The sequence below is a fragment of the Berghia stephanieae genome, chromosome 11 (genome assembly GCF_034508935.2).
Source record: "Berghia stephanieae isolate SIO BIC M18660-M18661 chromosome 11, UCSD_Bste_1.3, whole genome shotgun sequence".
Taxonomy (NCBI): Eukaryota; Metazoa; Mollusca; class Gastropoda; order Nudibranchia; family Aeolidiidae; genus Berghia; species Berghia stephanieae.
The window spans coordinates 40,777,279-40,802,196 of NC_088370.1; the positions used below are offsets into that span (position 1 = coordinate 40,777,279).

General features: G+C 36.3%; 2 protein-coding genes across 2 annotated transcripts in view; one reads left to right on the forward strand and one right to left on the reverse strand.

Annotated features, from left to right (window-relative positions):
• LOC144956427 (uncharacterized) overlaps positions 1-15,097 on the forward strand; it is a 125,718-nt gene extending 110,621 nt beyond the window's left edge. The window contains 4 exon segments of the mRNA XM_078886928.1: positions 1,003-1,108; positions 9,870-10,872; positions 10,875-11,145; positions 11,331-15,097. Of these exon segments, the coding sequence (XP_078743054.1) occupies positions 1,003-1,108; positions 9,870-10,872; positions 10,875-11,145; positions 11,331-13,809 (3,859 nt within the window). The 3' untranslated portion in view covers positions 13,810-15,097.
• The window catches only part of LOC144957036 (uncharacterized), a 326,762-nt gene that overhangs the window by 191,616 nt on the left and 110,228 nt on the right, over positions 1-24,918 (reverse strand). The gene's annotated exons all lie outside the window — the stretch shown is intronic.

Below are 24,918 nucleotides of genomic sequence, written 5' to 3' on the forward strand. Positions count from 1 at the left end.
ATCGCAAAATACTTTCCATGCCACCAAATCTGAGCGACCCAGCTACCCAATCATTGTTGGGTGGACAGGGAGTTGGGGGGGGGGGGGGGTCAGAAAAAAATATTGACTGCAGCCGAGATCGATCTCGGTCCCTTTGATTGTAAAGCAAGTGCTCTACCAACTGAGCTTCCAGGATCCCCTTAGCAAGTATTCGGGTACAGCAAGTAATCGGGTACAGCAAGTATTCGGGTACCTATTATTTGACAACTTCCTGAAAAAAAAAGATGAAGAAAGAAAATGAGGAGATAAAAACCCATAGCATTTGTACTCGACCAAAGCAAGCGTTTTGAAAATTGATATTACATGTCAATGTATTAACTAAATGATTTATAAGATAATAGCATCTTTTGCATTGTTATTGTTCCCATCACATTTCAAATTATGAGATCTTGATATTATTTAGTAAAATAATTCTAGTCACCAAGTACCAGATATCGGATGGGTATCAGAAAGTTGTGCATAAAATAGGTAGAGAAGCATCTTTTCATCATATGATTGGATTAACAAAAACAATTAGGCTACAAGTTGAGTTTGTGTTTTCCTTGAAGGTGTCCATTAGGTTCAAGTTGGGTTTTGGTTTTCCTTTGTCCTATTTCTACTGGTCGGATTGCCCTAAATGGGCAGTCGGTGTGTCCTAAATCAACTTTTGAGAGTGCCTTGTTTGCCTTTAATGTTTGTTTGTTGTTTTTTCTTTTGTTTTTGTTTGTTTGGTTTGTTTTTTTTTTTTTGGTGTGTCCTAAATGTACTTTTATGAAGTGTCGTGTCTTTATAAAATGTACTTTGGTTTGTGTCCTAAATGAATTAGATTTCTAAGTGGATACTTTTATTATCTTCATCATTATTATTATCATCATCATCTTTATCAGCGTCATCGTCATCAACATTATCATCATCATCAATACAACCACCACCACCACCACCATCACCCATATAAGCATAATGAGTGTCCATTCATTTCCGCAGCCACCAACTCTGTCATTCAGGAGACCAAGTGAAGGAGAAAATCGCCCAGCTACTTCTGACCGAATCCAGCCATCTCCTCGTGGACGCAGGGTGTCCCATAGAAAAGGTGAGTTGTTTAGTTTAAGCAGATAATAAAGTGTCCCATTAAAAACGGTGTTCCCACCACCAGGCAGGGAATCGACCAGGCCTGCATGACGTCACAAACGTTTGCCCCATTTCCATCCAATTCGTTCACTAGACTAACATGGAATTTTCATAAGCGAATCATAATTGGATTCAATAGTCTGATGTCACGTCGCCCAGCAACGGCGGCCATCGTGGTTCTAAACAAAGAAAATCTGTACTTTTTATTCTTCATGCTGGCTAGAACTTTTCATATGTTTTGTGATCAGAATGTGTAAAAGTCAAAACATGATCAGATTAATTTATTTTTTTTTTTGTCCTCTGGATACGCTTTTATGCTCGTCGGAGAAATATTTCATAAGGGCGTCCGCCATCATTGTTCCGATAGTTTAGAGCCAGTTACTAAGTTACCATGCGTCATTACAAGGGAAGTGACGTTACGACTGTTGAAGCGTATTCCAGTCTAACATGCCTAGTTTTTAAAGAATTGAATCTTGACAATAACTCTCTCCTTACCGGCCATTTTCCAGATTTTCACCAAAACTTCACACCCAACCTATACAAAAATAGATTTAATTCACTCAAACACAAAATCTGTTAGTTCTTGATGTACATTGTATTTTTGTTTTTGTTTTGCTAAACGAACTCTTCAACACAGTGTTAATATACTTTAACTATAGCAAACATTTTTGTTAAAATATTTTGATGTACAAAAGAAAACAAGCAAGCAACAAACTAAACAAAATGATGGCAATCTGGAAGAGCGAGGAAGTCAGACTGAAAATGAAGATCCTAACATCCTGTATTTTTCCCACTGCAATATATGGATGCGAGACATGGTCTATAACCAAAGAATCAGAAAAGAGAATAACCGCCTTCGAAATGAAATGCTATAGAAAAATCTTACGCATCCCGTGGACAAACAAAGAAAGCAATGCAAACATCATGAAAACACTAGGACTAAAAAAGTCCCTGCTAATGAGTAAGATAAAAAAGCTGAAACTCAATTACTTTGGGCACCTGAAAAGACACGACACACTAGAGAGAGATGTACTGGAGGGCACGGCGGAGGGCAAAAGAGGCAGAGGAAGACCACAAAGAAGATGGCAACAGGATATACAGGAATGGCTCAACAACGACGTGACGGAATGTGGCAGATGGGCACAAGACAGAGACTTCTTCCGAAGGACTGTGTGGGAGGCTACGTCCAAGTGATATGCCACACAGAGAGAGAGAGAGTACAAAAGAAATTTGAATAACAAAAATGTTGGACTTCATCGTAAGACATTTGACGATTTTTCTATGGGTGGCATGGAGGGGGTTATTAAAACTACAACACAATACAATACCTGCAAAAATAGTCAAAAATTCAATTCCCTCTGTCTGACCTGCCTACTTGAAAACTTTAAAATTCGTAATTTTTATGAGAAAAAATTTTACTCGCTATAATTAACTTTTTTTTAAAAAATCAACAATTCACACTCACAAGGATTAAATAAAACTTCAAAATCCTTTGAATTATATATAGTCTGACATCAAGTTTTGATTTCAATAAGTTTGATATGCCTTAAGAGATGCTCACAAAGTACTGAAAGATTTCTTTATTTTTGTGTGTCTGTATTTTTGTTGTTGTTGTTTTTGTTTTTGTTTTTTTTTTTGTTTTTTTTTTTTTTTTTTTTTTTGGGGGGGGGGGGGGGTTGGTTGGGTTTTTTTTCTCTTCGCACTTTTGTTGCATTTTGGATTTCTCTCTGAACAACCACTTTTTTTATTATTAAGGATGAAGAATTTTATTTCCATAAATTTTATCTTTAAAAAATTAAAACACACTGACATTTAGTATTTCAGGCTATTTTTTTTACTCTAGATTCTACCACTTTCCTCTGTCTGTTTTGACCTGACTGTCTAAAATTATAGTGTTTTACGTGTTATGATTTATGTTAATCATTTATTTTTGTTGTTGATCAGACTAGAGCATTGGCCTTTAGTTCCTGCATGGGTAAGACGAAAGTTTGCAGTGGTTGAAATGCAATAATCAATGATGATGTTTAGTGATTGCTGACTTTAACAAGTTTTCGTTTTAACCATAACACATTGATTTATGCCGTTGCTATTCAGAAAACCATGTCAATTTTTCCAGGAGTTGTGTGAGTTTGCGCGGATATGTTTCTGGTATTTTAGATGATTTGTTTGTGTAAAGCGTGCGACGTAATTTTGACACATTGTGTCACTTTGCGAGTTCTGTGGCGTGATTTTGACACTGCTTTTTTTATTACACTGTATGCGTTTCTGTGACGTAATTTTGACACAATGTGTCAATGTGACAACATTGCGTGTTCTGTAGCGTGATTTTGGCACTGCTTTTTTTTATTACATTGTATGTATTTCTGTGACGTAATTTTGACACAATGTGTCAATGTGACAACATTGCGTGTTCTGTGACGTGATTTTGGCACTGCTTTTTTATTGCACTATATGTGTTTCTATGACGTGATTTTGACACATTTAGTCACATTGTGTGTTCTGTTACGTAATTTTGACACATTTTTTCTGTGTGTGCTACTGTGTTTGATTAGACCCCCCCCCCCCCTTCAAACTCTTATCATGTTATTTATTATTATGCTCTTACCCCCTTCTCCGCCTTAATTTAGCTTTGATTTGTATCTGAGTATAATACACAATATTTAATATTAAATACAATGTCTGTACCGTAAAGGAGATGACATAACATTTATTGTCTTTGATTGTATGTGGGTTTTTTTTTTAGTTTGTAAGCGTGTTCATCGGTGTATTGTTACCAACTAACACGCGAGTTTTTTGGTTTATTTAAGTTTATGTATGTGTGGATTTAATTAATTCTTTGTTGTCCTCACTAATGCTTTTGTGTTTGTGTTGTGTGTCGTTTTTTGTTTGTATTTTTTTTTTACCTACTAATGCTTATTATGTGTGCTTATATAGTATGTGTATGTGTGTGTTTTGTACGATTTTGTGTGATTATGTGTGTGTGTTGATACATGAGAGAGAGAGAGGGAGAGAGAGAGAGAGAGAGAGAGAGAGAGAGTATAATTTGAGGAAAGTGAGTGCGACTTCAGATGAAGAGATCTAATTACTGTGACCAGTGGTCTCAAAACAGTATTGTGTTGGCTTGTACCTGCTGTGTCCCAGTCCCATTCAATTTTAAGTTTAAATGACAAAAACTCTCAAACCAAATCTGGGATCTTGAGTTGTTTTTATTTTGTTTTGTTTTTAAAATAATTTTATTGTTTTTGTTTTGTTTTATTTTTTTTTTTTTGGGGGGGGGTTGTTTTTTTTCTTGTTTTTTTTTTTTTTTTTTTTTTTTTTTTTTTTTTTTTTTTTTGCCAATATGAGGGTCATTTGAATCGATCTATATTAGAATAGGAGGAGTTTTCTGACCAAACTTTTTAGCAATACCTGTCCTGTCTGTACGGCTATTAACATGTTAAAAATTGCGTTCGGTTATCGAACCTGGTGGTGATGCTGTCTGTATTACGAGCACGTAGATGATTGGAGAGATAGAAGACACAAGGGAGGTAACTCTAGATTTAATTATCACTGATCTCTTGTTGACTGACTGGATGTGTGAGATCTCCACACTCTTTGATTAAATTCAAGCTGCTTGTAAACCTAATCTTCTCTTTTTCTTTTTTTCTTCTTTTTTTTTCCTCCATTATTTCCCTCCCACCATAAGAGCATTAATGTTGAAGATATCACACGACTTAATGCCTTCATCAAACTTGATGCTAAATCGGCATGCAAGACGAGCACGCGATTAAGAGAACTGGGGTCTGATTCATGGAGCGGGACTACGACGGTAGTCTGAGACTATATCCGTAGTCTCAGACTAAAAGGCGTTGTAAGATATTCATGAAGCCGGACTACGCGAAGTCTCAGACTAAACGAGGGACTAAACGGGTGAAATTTACACCCGCGATTTAGCAGGTGTAAATATCGTAGTCTGGGACTAAATTTCAAGATCATAATATGTCGTCTAGGCTGGGGGAAGTCATTGTACAGCGATTAGAACAAGAATACCCGACAGTTTTTGATTTTATATTTATTTATTTATTTATTTTTTGGTTTTGTTTATTTTATTTACTTTACTTTTCTCGAAGATTCGGCAATCGCACATACACTCCTCATCTTGCCCATTCAAAACACTCTGCAGGGACTCCTCTCCCCCCCCCCCCTCCCAACACACACAGTTTCATAGTAACTTCCTCCTCCTCCTCCTCTTTCTCCTCTTCCTCCTCCTCCTCCTCCTCCTCCTACTACTACTACTACTACTACTACTACTACTACTACTACTACTACTACTACTACTACTACTACTACTACTACTTTTACGACAACAACAACTACTACTACTACTACTACTACTACTACTACTACTTCTAGTACTACGACTACTGCTAATACTACTATTACAACTACTACCATTACTACTACTACTACTACTACTACTACTACTACTACTACTACTACTACTACTACTACTACTACTACTACTACTACTACTAAAAAAAAATTTTTTATTCTCTATTGTCTTCTGGCACTTTTCTACTCACTTCATATCTTGTTGTTACCAACATAAGTGCCTGCTCCACTCACTTTTCTGAATTAAAAATTCACCCCATACACCGGAGCATACTCAATGTCTCAATCGTTTCTATGTTAGATGTTTGTGTTGAGAATATTGGCTATTAAGCTTAACTGCTGGTCAAAATTATTCGCGATGGTGGTGTACGAACGAATCGGCGGTCTCAAGAAGTGGGTGAGAGAGGGATCTAGTAATGACTTTGAGTTTGAAACGAATATTTTTGTGTTCGTGGATAGCTCACACGGTAGAGCCACGCTCTCACCTGCAAGGCGGAGTTGTCGTACCAATAAGGTCGCAGGTTCAAACCCCACCACCGCCGCGAAAAAAATTTTATTCTCTATTGTCTTCTGGCACTTTTCTATTCACTTCATATCTTGCTACTACTACTACTACTGCTACTACTACTACTATTACATTTCTATAATGTCTTTTATCGTCAATTATTTTCTAGAAATTTCACGCCTCTCACTGGCCTTATCATTTCTATCACACCGCGCTAACGATTCGTTCACACTCCAACCATCGTTGATTACAGACGATGCAATTTATACTGAATTTCATCTTATTTGTTTTCAACGTTTATTTGTTTATTGTTGTGCCGACGAAGGGTTTGTACCCGAAACTCCCATTGTCTGTATTGTTTCCACCGATTCCTCTCCATCATCACTCTTTCGTTAGTATTTTCGGGACCCCATGCTTCAGGTAGCGCCCACCGCTCTCTACTTAGAACAATGCTACACCGTGGATTAAGAATCATTTAACTGCCATCGTTATTTTTATTTACTAAAAACATTACACACACACACACATTCTCAAACAATTTTTACACCCCTAAACTTGTCTCACATTATTTTATTTGTGGGGAAAAAACAACAACAAAACAAAACAAAACAAAAACAAAAACGATCAAAACAAACACGAAGAAGAAATAGATATTATTTCTGTGCCACTTCGTATGACGCATGCGCAGCTGGAAAAGTAACACATTTCTATGACGTGTTGTGGTACGTTTCCGAGGAATCCCCAGTTAAAAATAGATTGACCTCTGTAGTCTGAGACTTCGCAAGCGTAGTCAGAGACTTGATAGTCAGGGACGAAGTCTGACTCCATGAATAGCTTACTTTCCGTAGTCTCGGACTTCCCAAAGTCTTAGACTACAAAGTCTAACAACAAGATATGAAGTGAGTAGAAAAGTGCCAGAAGACAATAGAGAATAATTTTTATTTTTATTTTTTTTTCGCGGCGGTGGTGGGGTTTGAACCTGCGACCTCATTGGTACGACAACTCCGCCTGGCAGGTGAGAGCGTGGCTCTACCGTGTGAGCTATCCACGAACACAAAAATATTCGTTTCATACCCAAAGTCATTTCTAGATCCCTCTCTCACCCACTTCTTGAGATCGCCGATTCGTTCGCCACCATCGCGAAGTAATTTTGACCAGCAGTTAAGCTTAATAGCCAATATTCTCATCACAAACATATAACATAGAAACGATTGAGACATTGAGTATGCTCCGGTGTATGGGGTGAATTTTTAATTCAGAAAAGTGAGTGGAGCAGGCACTTATGTTGGTAACAACAAGATATGAAGTGAGTAGAAAAGTGCCAGAAGACAATAGAGAATAATTTATTTTTTTTTTCGCGGCGGTGGTGGGGTTTGAACCTGCGACCTTATTGGTACGACAACTCCGCCTGGCAGGTGAGAGCGTGGCTCTACCGTGTGAGCTATCCACGAACACAAAAATATTCGTTTCAAACCCAAAGTCATTTCTAGATCCCTCTCTCACCCACTTCTTGAGATCGCCGTTTCTCAGACTTTGCTATAGTCTGAGACTACCATAGTCCCGCTCCATGAATCAGACCCCTGATCTTTTCTTTCTTTTTTTTTTTTTTTTCGTCTTTTTTCTTCTTGTTTCTTTTTTCTTTTCTTTTTTTCTTTTCTTATTTCTTTTCTTTTCTTTTTTTTTTTTTTGTATCTTTTCTTTTCTTTTTTATCTTTTCTTTTCTTTTTTCTTTCTTTCTTTTCTTTTCTTTTCTTTTCTTTACTTTTTCGTTATTTTCGTTCTTTGACTTTTACTTTAACTTTCTTTATTGTCTTTTTAAAAGTATTATTATTACCTGTGGTATAGGTGTGATTTTTAAATGAGTAACTGTTGTCGATGTCAAATTTGCTTTAAAACTTAAAGAAGACAAAGGGGCCCTAAATAGCGTGATTAATTATTTTGATTTTTGTGTTTTCGAAAGGAGAGAGAGAGAGAGAGAGGTAGAGAGAGAGAGGGAGAGAGAGAGAGATAGAGAGAGAGGGGGGGGAGAGAGAGATAGAGAGGTAGAGAGAGAGATAGAGAGGTAGAGAGAGAGATAGAGAGAGAGAGAGAGGGGGGGAGAGAGAGAGATAGAGAGGTAGAGAGAGAGAGTGGTAGAGAGAGTGGTAGAGAGAGAGAGAGGTAGAGAGAGAGAGAGGGAGAGAGAGAGAGGGAGAGAGAGGGGGAGGGAGGAGAGGAGAGAGAGAGAGAGGTAGAGAGAGAGGATAGAGGTAGAGAGAGAGAGGGTAGAGAGAGAGAGAATAGAGAGGTAGAGAGAGAGAGAGGAGAGAGGTGTCTGTGAATTATGGGGTCATTGTTGTAATGGACATATTTTATGTGTTAAAACAAGCCCATAATTGCGTTCGTTTATCAGACCTGCAAATGTGTGCACATTGCATCTGGAGTATTCTCTAATACCTTTTGTTTCAATAACTTTTTCCCTGCTGGATTGAATAGAAATTTGATTCTTTTGTGGGGTTTTTTTTTTTATGTAGAGTTTGCTTTTTTTTTTTCTTTTTTTTGTTCAAATAAGAAAGAAAAAAGTTTATATGAAACGTTTTGACGGCTATTATAGATTAGTAGTTATTGGCTTTTGTAATCAGCTGTTTAAAGACTATATTATACTCACAAATATAAAATTTAAAGTAAAGAACGTTGTTTGTTGGGATTTTATTTGTTGTTGTGGTTTTTTTTTTTAAATTCTTTTGTTGGGAGGGGGGGGGGGGGGGGAGGGTTCCATCTCTGTCACGCAAATTTCAATTGCCTTTTGTTTTTTGTTTTTTGTTGTTTTTTTTTTTTTTTTTTTTTTTTTTTTTTTTTTTTTTTTTTTTTTTTTGTTATTTCTTTTTTTTGGGTCATACCGAGTGGAATTATTGCATCTAAGCACATCAAAGGGCGTCAGACTTAAGAGATTTAAAAGAAGGAATTTTGAGTTTGAGCATATTGACATTTTTGTGTGGGGGGGGGGGGGTAATTTTAGACGTCATTAATTACACAATGCAATGAAGACCTGCCTTTTTTTAAGTGAGGGGAAGGCAGTCCAATATTTTGAGCGACGATGACTATTTCACAGGTGATGTTATCTCCCTTGTAAATCATCTTTATGGTTGATTGTAATTTGAAATTGTATTAGAATCTGGGAAGGGGGGGGGGGGGGGGGGGGGGATCCTGTGTTACGACATATTGTCTGAGATTTTTGAGTAACCTTTCACTGGGCACTTGGGTACATTATAGATATGATTTATGTTATTTATTATTATTATTATTTTATTATTATTATTATTATTATTATTATTATTATTATTATTATTATTATTATTATTATTATTATTATTATTACTATTATTTTATTATTATTATTACTATTATTTTTATTATTATTTTATTATTATTATTTATTATTATTATTATTATTATTATTATTATTATTATTATTATTATTATTATTATTATTATTATTATTATTATTAATATTATTATATATATATATTTTTTTTTTTAGGTGAAAAGTTTTCCTTCGACTTATTTTTCTTCATAAGCACCTGATTTCCTCTAGTGTTGCAAGCAATGATGAATTCTAAATTTATCGAAATGCCCTTTTATTTTGAGAGAGAGAGTGGAGAGAGAGAGAGAGAGAGAGAGGAGAGGAGAGAGAGAGAGAGAGAGAGAGAGAGAGAGAGAGAGAGAAGTGAGTGTTCAAATAGCCTGAAATTGTTTTGCAAGTCCAATTAAAGTATAAAAATCGCAATAAGTTGTCACTCTCTGTCATCCCCGCCTCCTGCTATTTTATGGTATTTTAATTCCAGGTTTTCTGTTTTCTCTCACACAGAATGTTCTAGAAGATATATCAAGAGGTCACCCTGACCTGACCATTCCTGACCACGTGGTCGGTGTCTTCAATGCCTGGTACAGTAGTCATCAACTAAAGTTACGAGGGAATGGAGGTGGGATCAGGCCTTCAACCCGTCTACCTGTTGATCCAGCCACTCAAGAAGGAGAAACAGAAATTTTAGTAAGCCAAAAGGACATGGGAGCAATTTCCTTGGACAGGAAGAAAGAAAGCGTGATCACATCGCCTTTGGGGATCAAGTCACCCAGGTTTTCAAATGCTCTCACAAAGACAAAGACGTCTCAAGAAAGCAGTCCTTTCACTTCCATGGCGACCTCGTCACCTTCGTCGTTGTCTTCATCATCATCATCATTATTACCATCATCCCTATCCTCTATTCCTTTTCAGTCATCTTTGTTCACGTCAGTCCTCTCCTCCAATGTAGAAAACGGCAAGGAAGAAAGCAAAAGAATCAATTCCTCCTTATTGCAAAATCCTCTCTCTTGTAACAACAGCAACACCTTACCTCAGCTCAACACAAAAGCTGGGATTAAGTTAGAGTTACCTTCCCTTGACAACAATCCAGGCAGCAGTCGTTATCAATACGCTGGGCATGATGTGAAAAGTAGCTTTTGGGATCAGCAAAATCCTCAGCAAAACCAACTTCATCAAGCTGGCAGTCAAAGGGATCATCAACAACACCATCATCATCAAAACCATCAACATCAACAGCATCATCAGCAACAGCATCATAAAGAAGAAGTAGATAACACCTACTCTCCACCACCTCCTACATCGCCTAACTTCCACAACAACTCCAAACATTCAACAGACCATCCCATTCCAACGGAAACCACCGGCTACCCTTCCTCATCCGTTCAGGATATCGCCATGGCTTTGAACTTTACAAACCCCCACAGCAACTCACCTCAAGGACAATCAAACCAGAACCCCACTGCCCCGTCTTTCCTGGGCATCATGCCCGGTAAGACACGAATCCGGACTCCTTTGACCCCGAACATGAAATCCCTCGGCTTCAGAAGTGGTTCGCCGATAACCAACACCCGACCCGGGAACAGATGATGAAATTCATGCACGAACTCAACAGGCTGGAATCCAGGAAGGGGAGGCGACCCTTGGACCTCACCAATATCATTTATTGGTTCAAAAACGCCCGGGCTGCACAAAGAAGGGCGACCAAAGTGGCTGACGATACTCCTGATCAAGAGGACACCAATAACAAAGCCCCATCTGGCAATCATAACAACAACAATCTGCAAAGTAATAAATAATAATAATAATAAATAATATAATAATAATAATAATAATAATAATAGTAATAATAATAATAGTATATAATGATATAATAATAATAATAATAATAATAATAATAATAATAATAATAATAATAATAATAATAATAATAATATATATAATATAGCATACAAATAATAGTAACAGTAATGATTGTTACAGTGAAAGTTCAGAGCCCCCATACCTACCCAACAAAAACGCAGTTTATGTGATTCCCTTCCATCCTTACCCCCATCTGGCCGCCATGTCAGGAGTTGCCGGCATTGGGAGCTCTTTTGGATCAGAAAACACAAATTGTATGATGGATTTGGTGGGGGGAGGGGCTTGTGATGAACAGCCTTATGACCTTTCTATGACATCATCCAAACAACATTCCAGTAACAGGTCATCGCCTTCATCATCGTTGTCCTCATCGGACCGCGTGCCCAGCAAATCCCCTTCAGGCCACACCAGAAAACATTCCAACCCTTCGTCTTGTCACGTGTTCAATATCAGCTTGGACAATTCCTACAACTCTAGTCGCAAAGTCGCCAATCCAAGGTTGATGGATGACGACTATGATAATGATGATAATGATAGAGATCAGGATGATATTGATGATGAAGAGGATGATGGTATTGGTGGTGGTGATGGCGATGATGATCCCGCTATTAAAGCTAGGATGTCTGGAGAACCGCCGTCTAAAAAAAGACTCATGTCCAAATCCGTTCATTCCAATACCCTGACCCCTGACCCCGCTTGTCCAATTCCATCTTATCCACCAAGATTCCCAGCACTGCTTGATGTTGTATCGCGCATGCGTCGAGAAATACCAGGCGATTTGACAGAAAATAATGTCAATGCCAACATTCCTAATGATAACCAAAAGGTCAATTATGACACAGATGACAACACAGAGGGGTCAAGGTCACCTGTTGTATCGCCACAACCTGACTACAGGTCCAGTGGGAAGGGTGGACGCTCAGGAAGATCCAGTCTGGACGAGAAAACGACTGTAAAAAATCCAAAACATTCACGAATGAATATTGACAGCGTTGACGATATTGACAATAAAATTGGCACCAACCCACCACATCTTCCACCTTTGTCTGAATCGGCTCTGTCTTATTCAGGACACAACGGATGCAGCACTCCGTCCCCAGGACTACAGATTGCATTAGATAACAATAATAAATGTATGGATAACATCGATGATGACGAAGATAATGATGGTAACGATAACAATGATGACGGCAGACGATATTCAAATGCATCGGACGATCACAAGGCCAATCTCTTTAAATCCAAACCTATGTCCAGAAAGGTTGTGGAAAATTTTAACAGTACCAGGCGACGAGTGGAGGTCAAGGACACAGATGATCTGGAGTTGGGTCAAATCAAAGGAGACCTAAATTGTTACAATAACAACAAAAATAATAGAAATAAAAACCGGAATAGTGATGACCTTAGTAGCAATAGTCGTATAATTGGGAGCAGTAATTCAAATAACAACAATGTTAATGTTTGTTCTGATGACGATGTGGATGATGAAGATGAAGAAAACAGCAACGATAGCTTCGATTCTGAGGCAGCCGCAGAGCTCAAATTCCGCATGAAACAAAATGCCGCTGTGGTCGCCGATTACATGAACAGTAACGTGTCGCGTCTGACAGCAGCCAATATGGCGGCTTTGTCATTGGCACAAATGGGTCAATCCCTGCACCTGCCTCAACTACCTCCGTCTCTGGCTGCCATGGCCTACTACCCCATGGATCCTCGGTTTTACTCCCAGGGTTCCCTAGTCCCCCCTCCCACGTCCTCCATACACCCCCATCACCACCCCCAACTTAAGCCCTCATCATCAACGTCTCCTCCACCTTCCAACAATTCCTCATCTTCTTCCTCCCTCTTGCACCCTCATCAAGGACGACTAACTCCCCCGACCTCCCACCACCACCACCATCACCACCAACACCATCACAACTTAGATCTCTCTTCCACCCCCAACTCTGGGCCGCTTTCATCCCCAACATCCACCCTTCACCAATCCATTTCTGCCACAGATCTATCAAATCACCACAACAACAACTACCACCACCACCATCACCACCAACAACAACAACAACAGCAACATCACTCTCGCCACCACCAACAGTCACAAGACCAGCTTCCACAGGATGCCCACAACCACCACCACCAACACCACCGCCCATCTTCCCAGCATGCTTTGCAAGACGCATCTTCCTCTTCTTCTATCCGAACTCACCACTCATCCAGCAACTCATCCTCGGAGCCGAGAAAGCGCCGGACACGCGTTTTTATCGACCCGCTGTCGGAAATTCCCAAACTGGAAAAGTGGTTTGTGGAAGACACTCATCCGTCAGCTTTCATGATCGACAAATTCTGTGAGGAACTCAACAAATGCGAGTATCGGCAGAAGTTTCCAAAATTGGAACCTAAAAATGTCCAACTCTGGTTTAAAAATCACAGGGCCAAAGTGAAACGATTAACGACTGGTGGGTCCTATCAGGGGAAAGGAGATGAAGATGGAGATGATATGATGGGAGAGGAGATGGAAGCAGGGAAGGAAGGAATGAGAAGGAATAGTGGCGGACATGGTCTGGAGTTGAAACAGGAAGTCATGTGATGATTGGTCAGGACAATAAGAGAGAGAGAGAGAGAGAGAGAGAGAGAGAGATAGAGATGTGGCTGAGCATATCTGTGGAATTGAAGGTCGTAATTGTCGGAACGATTTTTGCTGGAAAAGATTAGCTACAGTGGACAGGAGAAGTGTGTGTAATATCACACTAAACCAAGTACCGAATGTGTACAACCTCATTAAATCGCATAACAGACTACTCCACATTCCAAATTTGCGCTTTCATTTAAATTTCGCGCTCTATTCCTGTGTTTTTGTCAAATATGTATTGTTTATATTGTAGGCCTCTAAGCATAGTGGGAGCATAGCAACTTTAATTTTAAAATGCTCCTTGACTTTGATGATTTTTTAACGCAAATTTGGCAACGTCTAAAAACACAAAGAGATCACACTTCGGTGTGATAGATCTTTATTATATTTAAAAAATGTTTTTTCAAAACATACTCTGAAAGTTTTATCTTCATGTATGTGTTTTCAAAACATACGCTGAAAGTTTCATCTTCATGTATGTGTTTTCAAAACATACTCTGAAAGTTTCATCTTCATGTATGTGTTTTCAAAACATACTCTGAAAGTTTCATCTTCATGTATGTGTTTTCAAAACATACTCTGAAAGTTTCATCTTCATGTATGTGTTTTCAAAACATACTCTGAAAGTTTCATCTTCATGTATGTGTTGCGTAATTTATTATTTGGTATGTATCCTGAAGGACCCACTGTGTGACAAGTGTTGACTGAACCAAGGGTCATAACATTCTAGAATGTTATAGATGATTTACGTACTTTGCACTAGAATCCTTGTAACAAGTAAATAGTTTCACACATTTCGTTTGTTTTATCGAGGTCATATTTATAAAATATCTTGAATTTAAATATGCAATGAAAACTTGACATGCATTTCATCAATAACAACATAGATATATTGGATTTCCTAAAAGTAAAAAAAAAAAATAATCAAAGTACTTGTTATTATCACGTTAGATTTTGTTATGTTTATTTGTACGATTTGTGATATGATGATGTGTTTCCTGTCATGGACGTCCTGGATATATATAATATTGTATGCAAACAAATTTCCTCACCACGCAATGGTGGTAAAATTTTCACCGTGCAGCAATGCTACCCTATTTAGTGCAATAAGTTATAAAATGTCTCTATTTTACCTTGATATTTTTGAATGTTTAAAAATAAGTATGTGCAAAATTACGCAGTAGTTACTTCATAATTGGTTTATTTATTTATTTATTATTGTTACTTTTTTTTTTATCCATTGGTAGAATTATTTGTGATTTATTTTGATTTGATATTCTGTACATGTTTTTGCTATGTTGTGATTTACCTCTTGACACATTCGAATTATATCTATGTAAATGTTGCTGCTCGAAGCTCGAAGAAATAAAAACAATGTGAAATTGGTTGTAAGCTTCAATTTGATGTACGAAAACAGATAAAATGGATGTTTCAGGTTTCCCCTTTATCAACAAAACAGGATGAATGAAACACTACAGATGAAAGCTGGGTGGGGTTCCTGGCCTCCCATAGTGGGCAGGGAGGCACTTACTGCGTCTTCTATCCCCTTATATCTGTCTTCCAACTCACTGTCTTTGTCTTGGAATGAGATTACTTGGTTTTGTCCTGGCCCTGGCCAGATACTCTAGCTGAGAGGGAAACAGTCAAATGTATAGTTTTGGGAGATGATATATTTTTCCTTGTAAATCATCTCTCTGTTATGCATTGTATTATGTTTTCTTTATGTTATATTTGTAAATCATTTGAGTGTATTCCTCGTAGTGGGGACCTATGCTTGTGTCTGGATGAGACTTTTATTAATCTCAAACTAAGTACTTTGATAGTGTACTCTGGGAATCTATACCTGTTTCTTATTTGAACCAATTCCCCTTTGTCTTACCTTTTCTTGGGTGCTTTAATTGTAATTCTAGAACTTTTTACTAACCCATTTTCTTCCTTTTCACTGGTGCTGATATGACCTTAATGTGTTGCAAGTGCCGTAAACCCCTTAAAAACAAAAACAAAAAACAGATGAAAGAGTGGTAGTGCCGTTGTTTATAAATATCTATTGTTCTATTTTAATTCGTGCTTCCTTTCAAAGGAGCATATCTACTATTTCCTGCCCTTCAGTGTTTTTGTTTATTCACCTTAACAACGCCACTTCCACATTATCTCATTCATCTGTAGTGTTTCATTCATCCTGTTTTGTTGATAAAGGGGAAACCTGAAACGTCCATTTTATCTGTTTTCGTATATTAAATTGAAGCTTACATTCAATTTCACATAGTTGTTATCTAATTATATCTATGACCTAACTTTGACAACCAAAATATCCATAGTCGTGTTTTGTCTAACCGTAGATAAATAAACAAGAAACTGTAGGATTCAATAGTCTGATGTCACGTCCACCCAGCAACAAGCAGCTTGGTTCTAAACAAAGAAAATTGGTACTTTTTATTCTTCATGATGGCTAGAACTTTTTCACATGTCATGTGATCAGAATGTATTTAAAAAAAGTCAAAACATGATCAGATTTCTGTTTTTCTCCTCTGGATACACTTTTATGCTCGTCTGAGAAGTATTTCATTAGGGCGTCCGCCATTGTTCAGATAGTTTAGAACCAGTTACTAAGTTACTATGCATGGGAAGTGACGTCACCACTGCTGAAGCCTATTATCAATGTTATTATGAGTAATAAAAGAGCAGGGTTATACAATTTTGTCAGCCCTTTGTGACTGCCTGAATGGATGGGCTCACATATTGTGACCAAAGGCCCCAAACCTATACTATGTCGGGAGAAAACAAGCTGGAAAGAAGTAAATAATAATTCAAATTAGATATTTTAACCAATTCTCATAACACTGTACTGTATGGATTTTTATTTTCTTTTATGTCAGGGTCTGGGTGGGGTTCCTACCTCCCATAGCGGGCAGGGAGGTACTTGCTGTGTCTTCTATCCCCTCTTATCTGTTTTCCAATTGCTTTCTGTCTTTGTCTTGGAATGAGATTGCTTGGTTTTGTCCTGACTTTGGTCGGAGTCCTTGGCTGAGAGGGAAACAGTCGAATGTATAGTTATAGTTTTGGGAGATGATATTTTTTTCCTTGTAAATCATCTCTCTGTTATGTACTGTTACTCTTTTCATTTTTCCATATGATTTGTAAACATTTGAGTGTGTTCCTCTTAGTGGGATCTGTGCTTGTGTGTTTTAGGTGATCTCAAACTACGTACTTTGATGGTGTGCTCTTGGAATGGACATCTGTTTCCTATTTGAACCAATTCCCCTTTGTCTTACCTTTCCTTATGTGCTTTAATTGTAATTCTAGAACTTATTACTATCACGTTTTCTTTCTTTTTACTGGCGCTGATATGACCTTATGTGTTGCGAGCGCCGTAAAACCCTTAAAAACATTTTTTTTTAAAAACATTTTGTCAGGGTGAACCAGATGCCAAAAAAAAGGGGATTTAAATTTTAAATGACGGGAACTGTGAATTATTTTTTAACTTATAATTTTTTTTTTTAATTTGGTTAAGTCAAGAAACAATCTTTATTCTCCACAATAAAGCCTTTATATATATATATATATATATATATATATATATATATATATATATATATTATATTTATTTATTTATTTATTTATTTATTTATTTATTTATTTATAAATTATTAAAGCAAAAACCATGAAATAATAGTTCTCAACTTTTTGATAAAAGAAGCTTTTTATAAACATTTCAAGTGTAATTATTATTGTTTAACTTCTACAGTACTGTTTCAATTTCATGTCACTAGGACAATCTACGGAAAGTGTGTGTCATCGTTATTGTTGTATAAACATACACGTAGACTTAACTCAAGTGTGTTGACTATACCTTCTTTAAATGTTAAGCACCAGAATCAGCCGGACATAATACCACCGCTTCGAGGTGGCGAGTCACAACATTTTTGAAATATTATTATTGTCAGGGCAGTAGTAGTTTTATTGAACTTAACTTTTGGCTGATTGACTTATTATGAAGACACTGTTACTAAAAGTACTTATGTCATATTTTCACCTGGGTGGGGATTCTGACCTCCCATAGTGGGCAGGGAGGTACATGCTGTGTCTTCTATCCCCCCATACCCGTTTTCCAATTATTTCCTGTCATTGTCTTGGAATGAGATTACTTAGTTTTGTCCTGATCCTTGCCGGAGTTCCTTGGCTGGAAGGGAAACAGTCGAATGTATAGTTATAGTTTTGGGAGATGATATTTTTTTCCTTGTAAATCATCCCTCTGTTATGCATTGTATTATGTTTAGTTTACATATTATATTATATGATTGGTAAACATTTGAGTGTATTCCTCTTAGTTGGGACCTGTGCTTGTGTCTGGATGAGATTTTTAGGTGATCTCAAACTAAGTACTTTGGCGGTGTGCTCTTGGAATCTACATCTGTTTCCTATTTGAACAAGTTCCCTTATGTCTCACCCTTTCTTGGGTGCTTTAATTGTAATTCTAGAACTTTTTACTATCCATTTTCTTCCTTTTTACTGGCGCTGATATGACCTTAATGTGTTGCAAGCGCCGTAAAACCCTTAAAAACAAAAACAAAATATCATATTTTCACGATTGGTTTTTTTTTTTCAGCTTATCAGTGAAACCTTAGTTCACTCCCCTATTATGTCCACGATAGACATAATCTATGACTCCTACCTCAATACTACCATAGCATTTAATTTTTATTTGTTTTTATTTTTTTTTTTTTTTTGGTATGCTCTCTATAGATAGAATAAAGTTGACGTCAGTCAAGTCTTTGCTATTGTTTTTTGCCATCTACGTTTCTGAGTAAATACTTCTCACTAAACTGTGTTAATCAGACTATCAATTTTCAAGGTTACACATAGTTTTGTGTGTTGGTCCATTATACTTCCGGATGCCAATGTTGTGAGCTTCTAAGCCAAGCGCATACCATCTATAGCAGAATCGAAACTTTAGCCTCTATTTTCTGCAAATTAACTTCCTGTGACATAAAGTACTTTTAGCACAAAGCTCCTCTATTGTTGTTATTGTTGTTGTTGTTGTTGTTGGTTGTCATAGATAGTGTGAATAATGTTTATACTTATTATTATTATTATTAATATTATTATTATTATTATTATTATTATTATTATTATTAATATGATCATTGTTATCATATTCTAGTACGTAATATTGATTTAAATATATAAATAAAATGCAATCTACGATTTTTGTGTGGGGTCTTTTGACCTCCTATGGTGGGCAAGGAGGGGAAACATTCAAATGTAAAGTGTTAGCTATGGAAGATGATATTTTTTTCATTGTAAATCATCTCTCGTTTATTTATTGTAATGTGTTTTTTTTTTTGTTTGTTTGTTTTTTTTTTTGTTTTTTTTTTTTTTTTTTTTTTTTTTTGGGGGGGGGGGGGTTGTTTTGATTATATGAGCAGTTTGTAAACATTTGAGTATATTCCTCTTGGTTGGGTCCTGTGCTTATGTCTGGATGAGACTTGTAGGTTTTTTCAAACTAAGACATTGATGGTGTGCTCTTGGAATCTACATCTGTTCCATATCTGAACCAATTCCCCTTCGTCTTAATTTTACTTGGGCGCTTTAATTGTAATTCTAGACATTTTTTTACTATCCCATTTTCTTCCTTTTTATTGGCACTGATATAACCTAAATGTGTTGCAAGCGCCGTAAAACCCTTAATTTTTTCTGGGCTTTTTTTATTTCCTGGTCCTGGTGGGTATCCTTAATTAATAAATAATAATAAATAATAAATTCCCTTTATTCATCCTTTATGGGAAATTTTTCTTTAGAATCTATTCCAATGACAGACTGGAATAACCCAGTCGTCATCCGCTGTGAGTGCCGCAAAGTGAGCTAAGGCTAAGTGACTTGCTCAAGGCCACACAGCACAGCGGGTAGTCGAACTCGGTACCTTTCTGGTATACATACCGCTGAGCCACGCTGCCCCAAGATTGAGAGGGAAGCATTCAAATGAATTGTTCTTTATTTCTGAGATAATTTTTTTCCCTTGTAAATCATCTCTCTGTTCTGTACTTTTATAGTTTGGACGTCTCATGGATCCTCTGCTCCATTTTTAAACCAGTCCCCTTTGTCCTGCTTTGTCTTTGGTGCTTTTAAATAACAATGTGAAATTGAATGTAAGCATCAATTTAATATACGAAAACAGATAAAAATGGATGTTTTGGGTTTGCCCTTTATCAACAAAATAGGATGAATGAAACACTACAGACGAATGAGAGATAATGTGGTAGAGGTGTTGTTAAGGATTGGGGAGAAAATTAATTTGATATTTAATATTTAACTCACTATTTGAACTCGATTTTTTGTTGGTGGAATGTAAGATCTTTTAACAAACTATCTCTTCATCATGTTCCCATTTACTGTCACGAACATCAAACAAAAAACGTTGTTAAATCTTGCCGACCTGCCGACTATTACTAAAAATTCGTAATGTTGGCTCCAATTTCACAACTGAATGAAATGAAAATGAAACTTGTTGCCAGATTGCATAATTTTAAGGATTTGGAATTATTTAAATTTAATCCTTGTCCTACAATTATTTATCTTCTAATAATTACGAAAAAAAAATAATTTTAAATTAAGTGGGCAGGTCTGTAAACTTGAAACAAAATGAATTAAAGGATTACACAGGGTGTTACAAATACATTTTACACATATATTATTATTATTATATACTTTTCTCCAAACATAATCCAAGTAACCAAAAAAATCACTTTGTCGTGAAGCATGGGATAAATATGTGTGCTATTTTGTGTCTTTTGTTTGTTTTGTTTTGGGTTGTTTTTTAATCATGATATATTGGGATGAACTATGTTTTTTTTTTTAATTCTCTCTAAAATCATTATACGTAGTATGGTAAACCTCTTTTGGTGATCTAACTCCATTGAAGTTGGAGATCCCATGCATCATTTATATTGTGATACATAGCTATGCTTGTTATGCCATTCAAACAAAGAGACACTCCCATTGTGGGCAGGGAGGTACTTGCTGTGTCTTCTATCCCCCCATACCCGTTTTCCAATTGTTTCCTGTCGTTGTCTTGGTGTGAGATTACTTAGTTTTGTCCTGACCCTGGCTGGGAGGGAAACAGTCGAATGTATAGTTTTGGGAGATATTTTTTTCCTTGTAAATCATCTCTCTGTTATGCATTGTATTGTGTTTAGTTTACATATTATATTATATGATTTGTAAACATTTGAGTGTATTCCTCTTAGTTAGGATCTGTGCTTGTGTCTGGATGAGACTTTTAGGTGATCTCAGACTAAGTACTTTGACGGTGTGCTCTTTGAATATACATCTGTTCCCTATTTGAACCAATTACCCTTTGTCTTACCTTTTCTTGGGTGCTTTGTAATTCTAGAACTAGAACTTTTTACTATCCAATTTTCTTCCTTTTTTTAAAAACTGGCGCTGATATGACCTTAATGTGTTGCAAGCGCCGTAAAACCCTTAAAAACAAACAAAACCCTTAAAAACAAACAAACATAACCCCATTGAAGATGGAGACCCCATGCATCATTGATATTGTGATACATAGCTATGTTTGTTATGTCATCCAAACAGAGACATTATGGAACAAAAAAAAAAACAAAAAAAACTAGTCTAAGCGCCTTCAAAAAGAACAAAATACCAAAACAGTGTTTCAGTTTCAGGGGCTCCTCTTCGGCAAACAACAACAAAAACAAAAAAAAGGTTGGCAGTTTGTGGTTCATCTGAATTGGCTTTTGTTTTAATTTTAGACTCGTGGAGAAAAAAAATTATAGTCTATAAACAAACGCAAAAACAAAATATTTGCTCCTCTATTTATCAATGAAACTTGTTTTTGTTTAAATTTGATAAAACTTAAGTTTTATTTCTCTTCTTTTAAGTTCAAGTAGCCCCATTGTCTGGCGTGGCGTAACGTGGCTTGGCGTGACGTAATTATAGACCGAGATAGCTTCCACTTCCACATGGGATACCACCCCTTTTATTTATTTTTTCCTCCCCTATTTTTCTTAACTTTTTGTACTACGCATTTTTATTATTATTATTATTATTGGTTTACACATTTTGTTGTTCTCTGCTCTATGAAAACGATTATTATATTATATCCATGTATTTATTTCTCAATCACTCTCTAGTCAACTCTTCTTATTTTTTAATGTCAGATTTTGTTAACGTTTCACCACCATCATCATCGCCCCATTATTATTATTATTATTATTATTATTATTATTATTAGTGTTGTTGTTGTTATTCTATTACTATTTAAATATGTTTCTTCTTTTGGGCGGGATCTGTCCTCCCATTGTGAACAGGGAGGTACTTACCTGCATCTTCTGTCCCCCAGTCTGTTTTCCAACTTGCTTTCTCTCTGTCTTAGAATGAGATTACTGGGTGGGGATTCTGACCTCCCATAGTGGGCAGGGAGGTACTTGCTATGTCTTCTATCACCCTGTGTTTGTTTTTCCAATTGCTTTCTGTCTTTGTCTTAGAATTAGATTACTTGGTTTTGACCTGACCCTGGCCGGAGTCCTTGGCTGGGAGGGAAACAGTCAAATGTATAGTTATAGTTTTGGGAGAAGATATTTTTTTCCTTGTAAATCATCTCTCTTGTTATGTACTGTTATTTTTTTTATTTTTAGCATATGATTTATAAACATTTGAGTGTATTCCTCTCAATGGGATCTTGTGCTGGTGTTTGGTTGAGACTTTTGGGTGATCTCAAACTAAGTACTTTGATAGTGTTCTATTGGAATCTACATCTGTTCCCTATTTAAACCGATTCCCCTTTGTCTTACTTTTTTCTTCAAACCATTTTAATTGTAATTGTACATCTAGAATGTTTTCACTATCCAATTTTCTTCTTTTTTACTGGCGCTGATATGACCTATATGTGTTGCAAGCGCCGTAAAACCCTTAAAAACATAAACAAACATTAGAATGAGATTACTTGGTTTTGTCCTGACCCTGACCAGAATCCTTGGCTGAGAGAGAAACAGTCAAATGTATAGCTTTGGGAGAGGATTTTTTTCCCCTTTAAAGCACGTCTCACTCTCTTGATTTTTTTCCCCTTTAAAGCATCTCTATCATAGTCATATTTACCTTTTTTTTAATAAATTATGGTTTATAACCATTTGAATGTACACCTCTTAGTGGAGACCTGTGCTTGCGTCTGGATGGGACTTTTTAGGTGATCTCAAAGTTCACTTACATTGTGCTTCAGGAACTTACATCTGTCCCTAATTTGATAGATGCCCCTCTGTCTTTCTTTTATTATTATTATCGTTATTATTATTATTATTATTGGTACCATCTTTCTGAGGCGCTTAAATAACCTTAAATCTTTAAAGTTTTTCAGGCGCTTTTGGGCTTCAAAAATCAAACCACTGACTGGTAGCCTATTTATCATTTCCAATTCTAAAGGGATACTAAGATTAATTGACGATTTTGGTCTTTACTATTCTCACGATTACTTCCCTTATATTATTAAGTTCACTCATTTTGTGAGGTCCAATTTATTTGTTTTTTTCTTTTTGCAAGAACGTTGTCGATTTGTCATTGTCAAGCTTCTCTAATAAACGGATTCTCGTTATGAATAGGAACTGACATTCATGGAGTTAAGCAATATCTTTTGGATGTTATTATTATTATTATTATTATTATTATTATTATTATTATTATTATTATTATTATTATTATTATTATTATTATTATTATTATTATTATTATTATTATTATTATTATTATTATTATTATATTATTATTATTATTATTTATTATTATTTTATTATTATTATTATTATTGTTATTTATTGTATAATTATTATTATTGTATTAATTTATTATTAAAGTATCAATTTTTTTTATCATCATCGTCATTATCTAGTATCATATTTGTTGATTAATTGAGCTTATTCCACGCAATATGAAATGATAAATTTTATTCAATCAAATAAAATTAACCAAGTGATAAAAATGCCTTATTGTGATCAGTGTTGCTTTATCAAATTCCTAGTTTGTTTTTTTAAGACTTAAATTGCTGTGTGATCTTGGGGTCATAGGGGTGGGTGTGAAGGTAATTTTTGTTAAAAATGAGCTTTTATATGGCGCAAAATCCACTAGACATGCTCAAAACCTTTACAAGGGGTCCCTGGCCAACAGCAACACTTAACATGTAGGATGGGATATGATGCCAGTTTGGTGATATGACAATTTTTTGGACAGAGACAACGCTGTTAACGGCCAGGCACTCATTTTACACCTGAGTACAGTGAGAGAATGGGAGTAAAGAGCCCTTTCCAAGGACTCAACTGTGTGCTGATCAAGGCTCGAACCCAGGACCTTCCAATCCAAAAGTGAGTGTCAAACCACAAGACCACATAATTCTTGTTGTTTATTCCTCTGCATCTAACATCCTCTTCCACTTCCAGATTCCTTACTGTCCTCGTCCTAGAATTACGCGTCAGTAATAAGGAAGATGAAAGAATAGGATCCCCACCAAGACATAAAACTCTCAAATTCTTATATGTGGCCCATCTATGTCAGCGTAAATGAGATGCCAAAAAACTTGAGCTTTTATAAAGCTGTTTTGTTTGTTTGTTTTTAAGGGTTTTACTGCACTTGCAACACATTAAGGCCATATCAGTGCCAGTAAAAAGGAAGAAAATGGGGTAGTAACAAGTTCTAGAATTACAATTAAAGCACCCAAGAAAAGGTAAGACAAAGGGGAACTGGTTCAAATAGGGATCAGATGTAGATTCCAAGAGCATACTAATACTATCAAAGTACTTAGTTTGAGATCACCTAAAAGTCTCATCCAGACACAAGCACAGGATCCCACTAAGAGGAATACACTCAAATGTTTACAAATCAAATATAATACGTAAACAAAACAATACAGTACTTATCAGAGATGATTTACAAGAAAAAAATAACTCCCAAAACTAACTATGCATTTGACTGTTTCCCTCTCAGCAAGGGTATCCGGTCAGGGCCAGGACAAAACCAAGTAATCTCATTCCAAGACAAAGACAGAAAGCGAGTTGGAAAATTGGA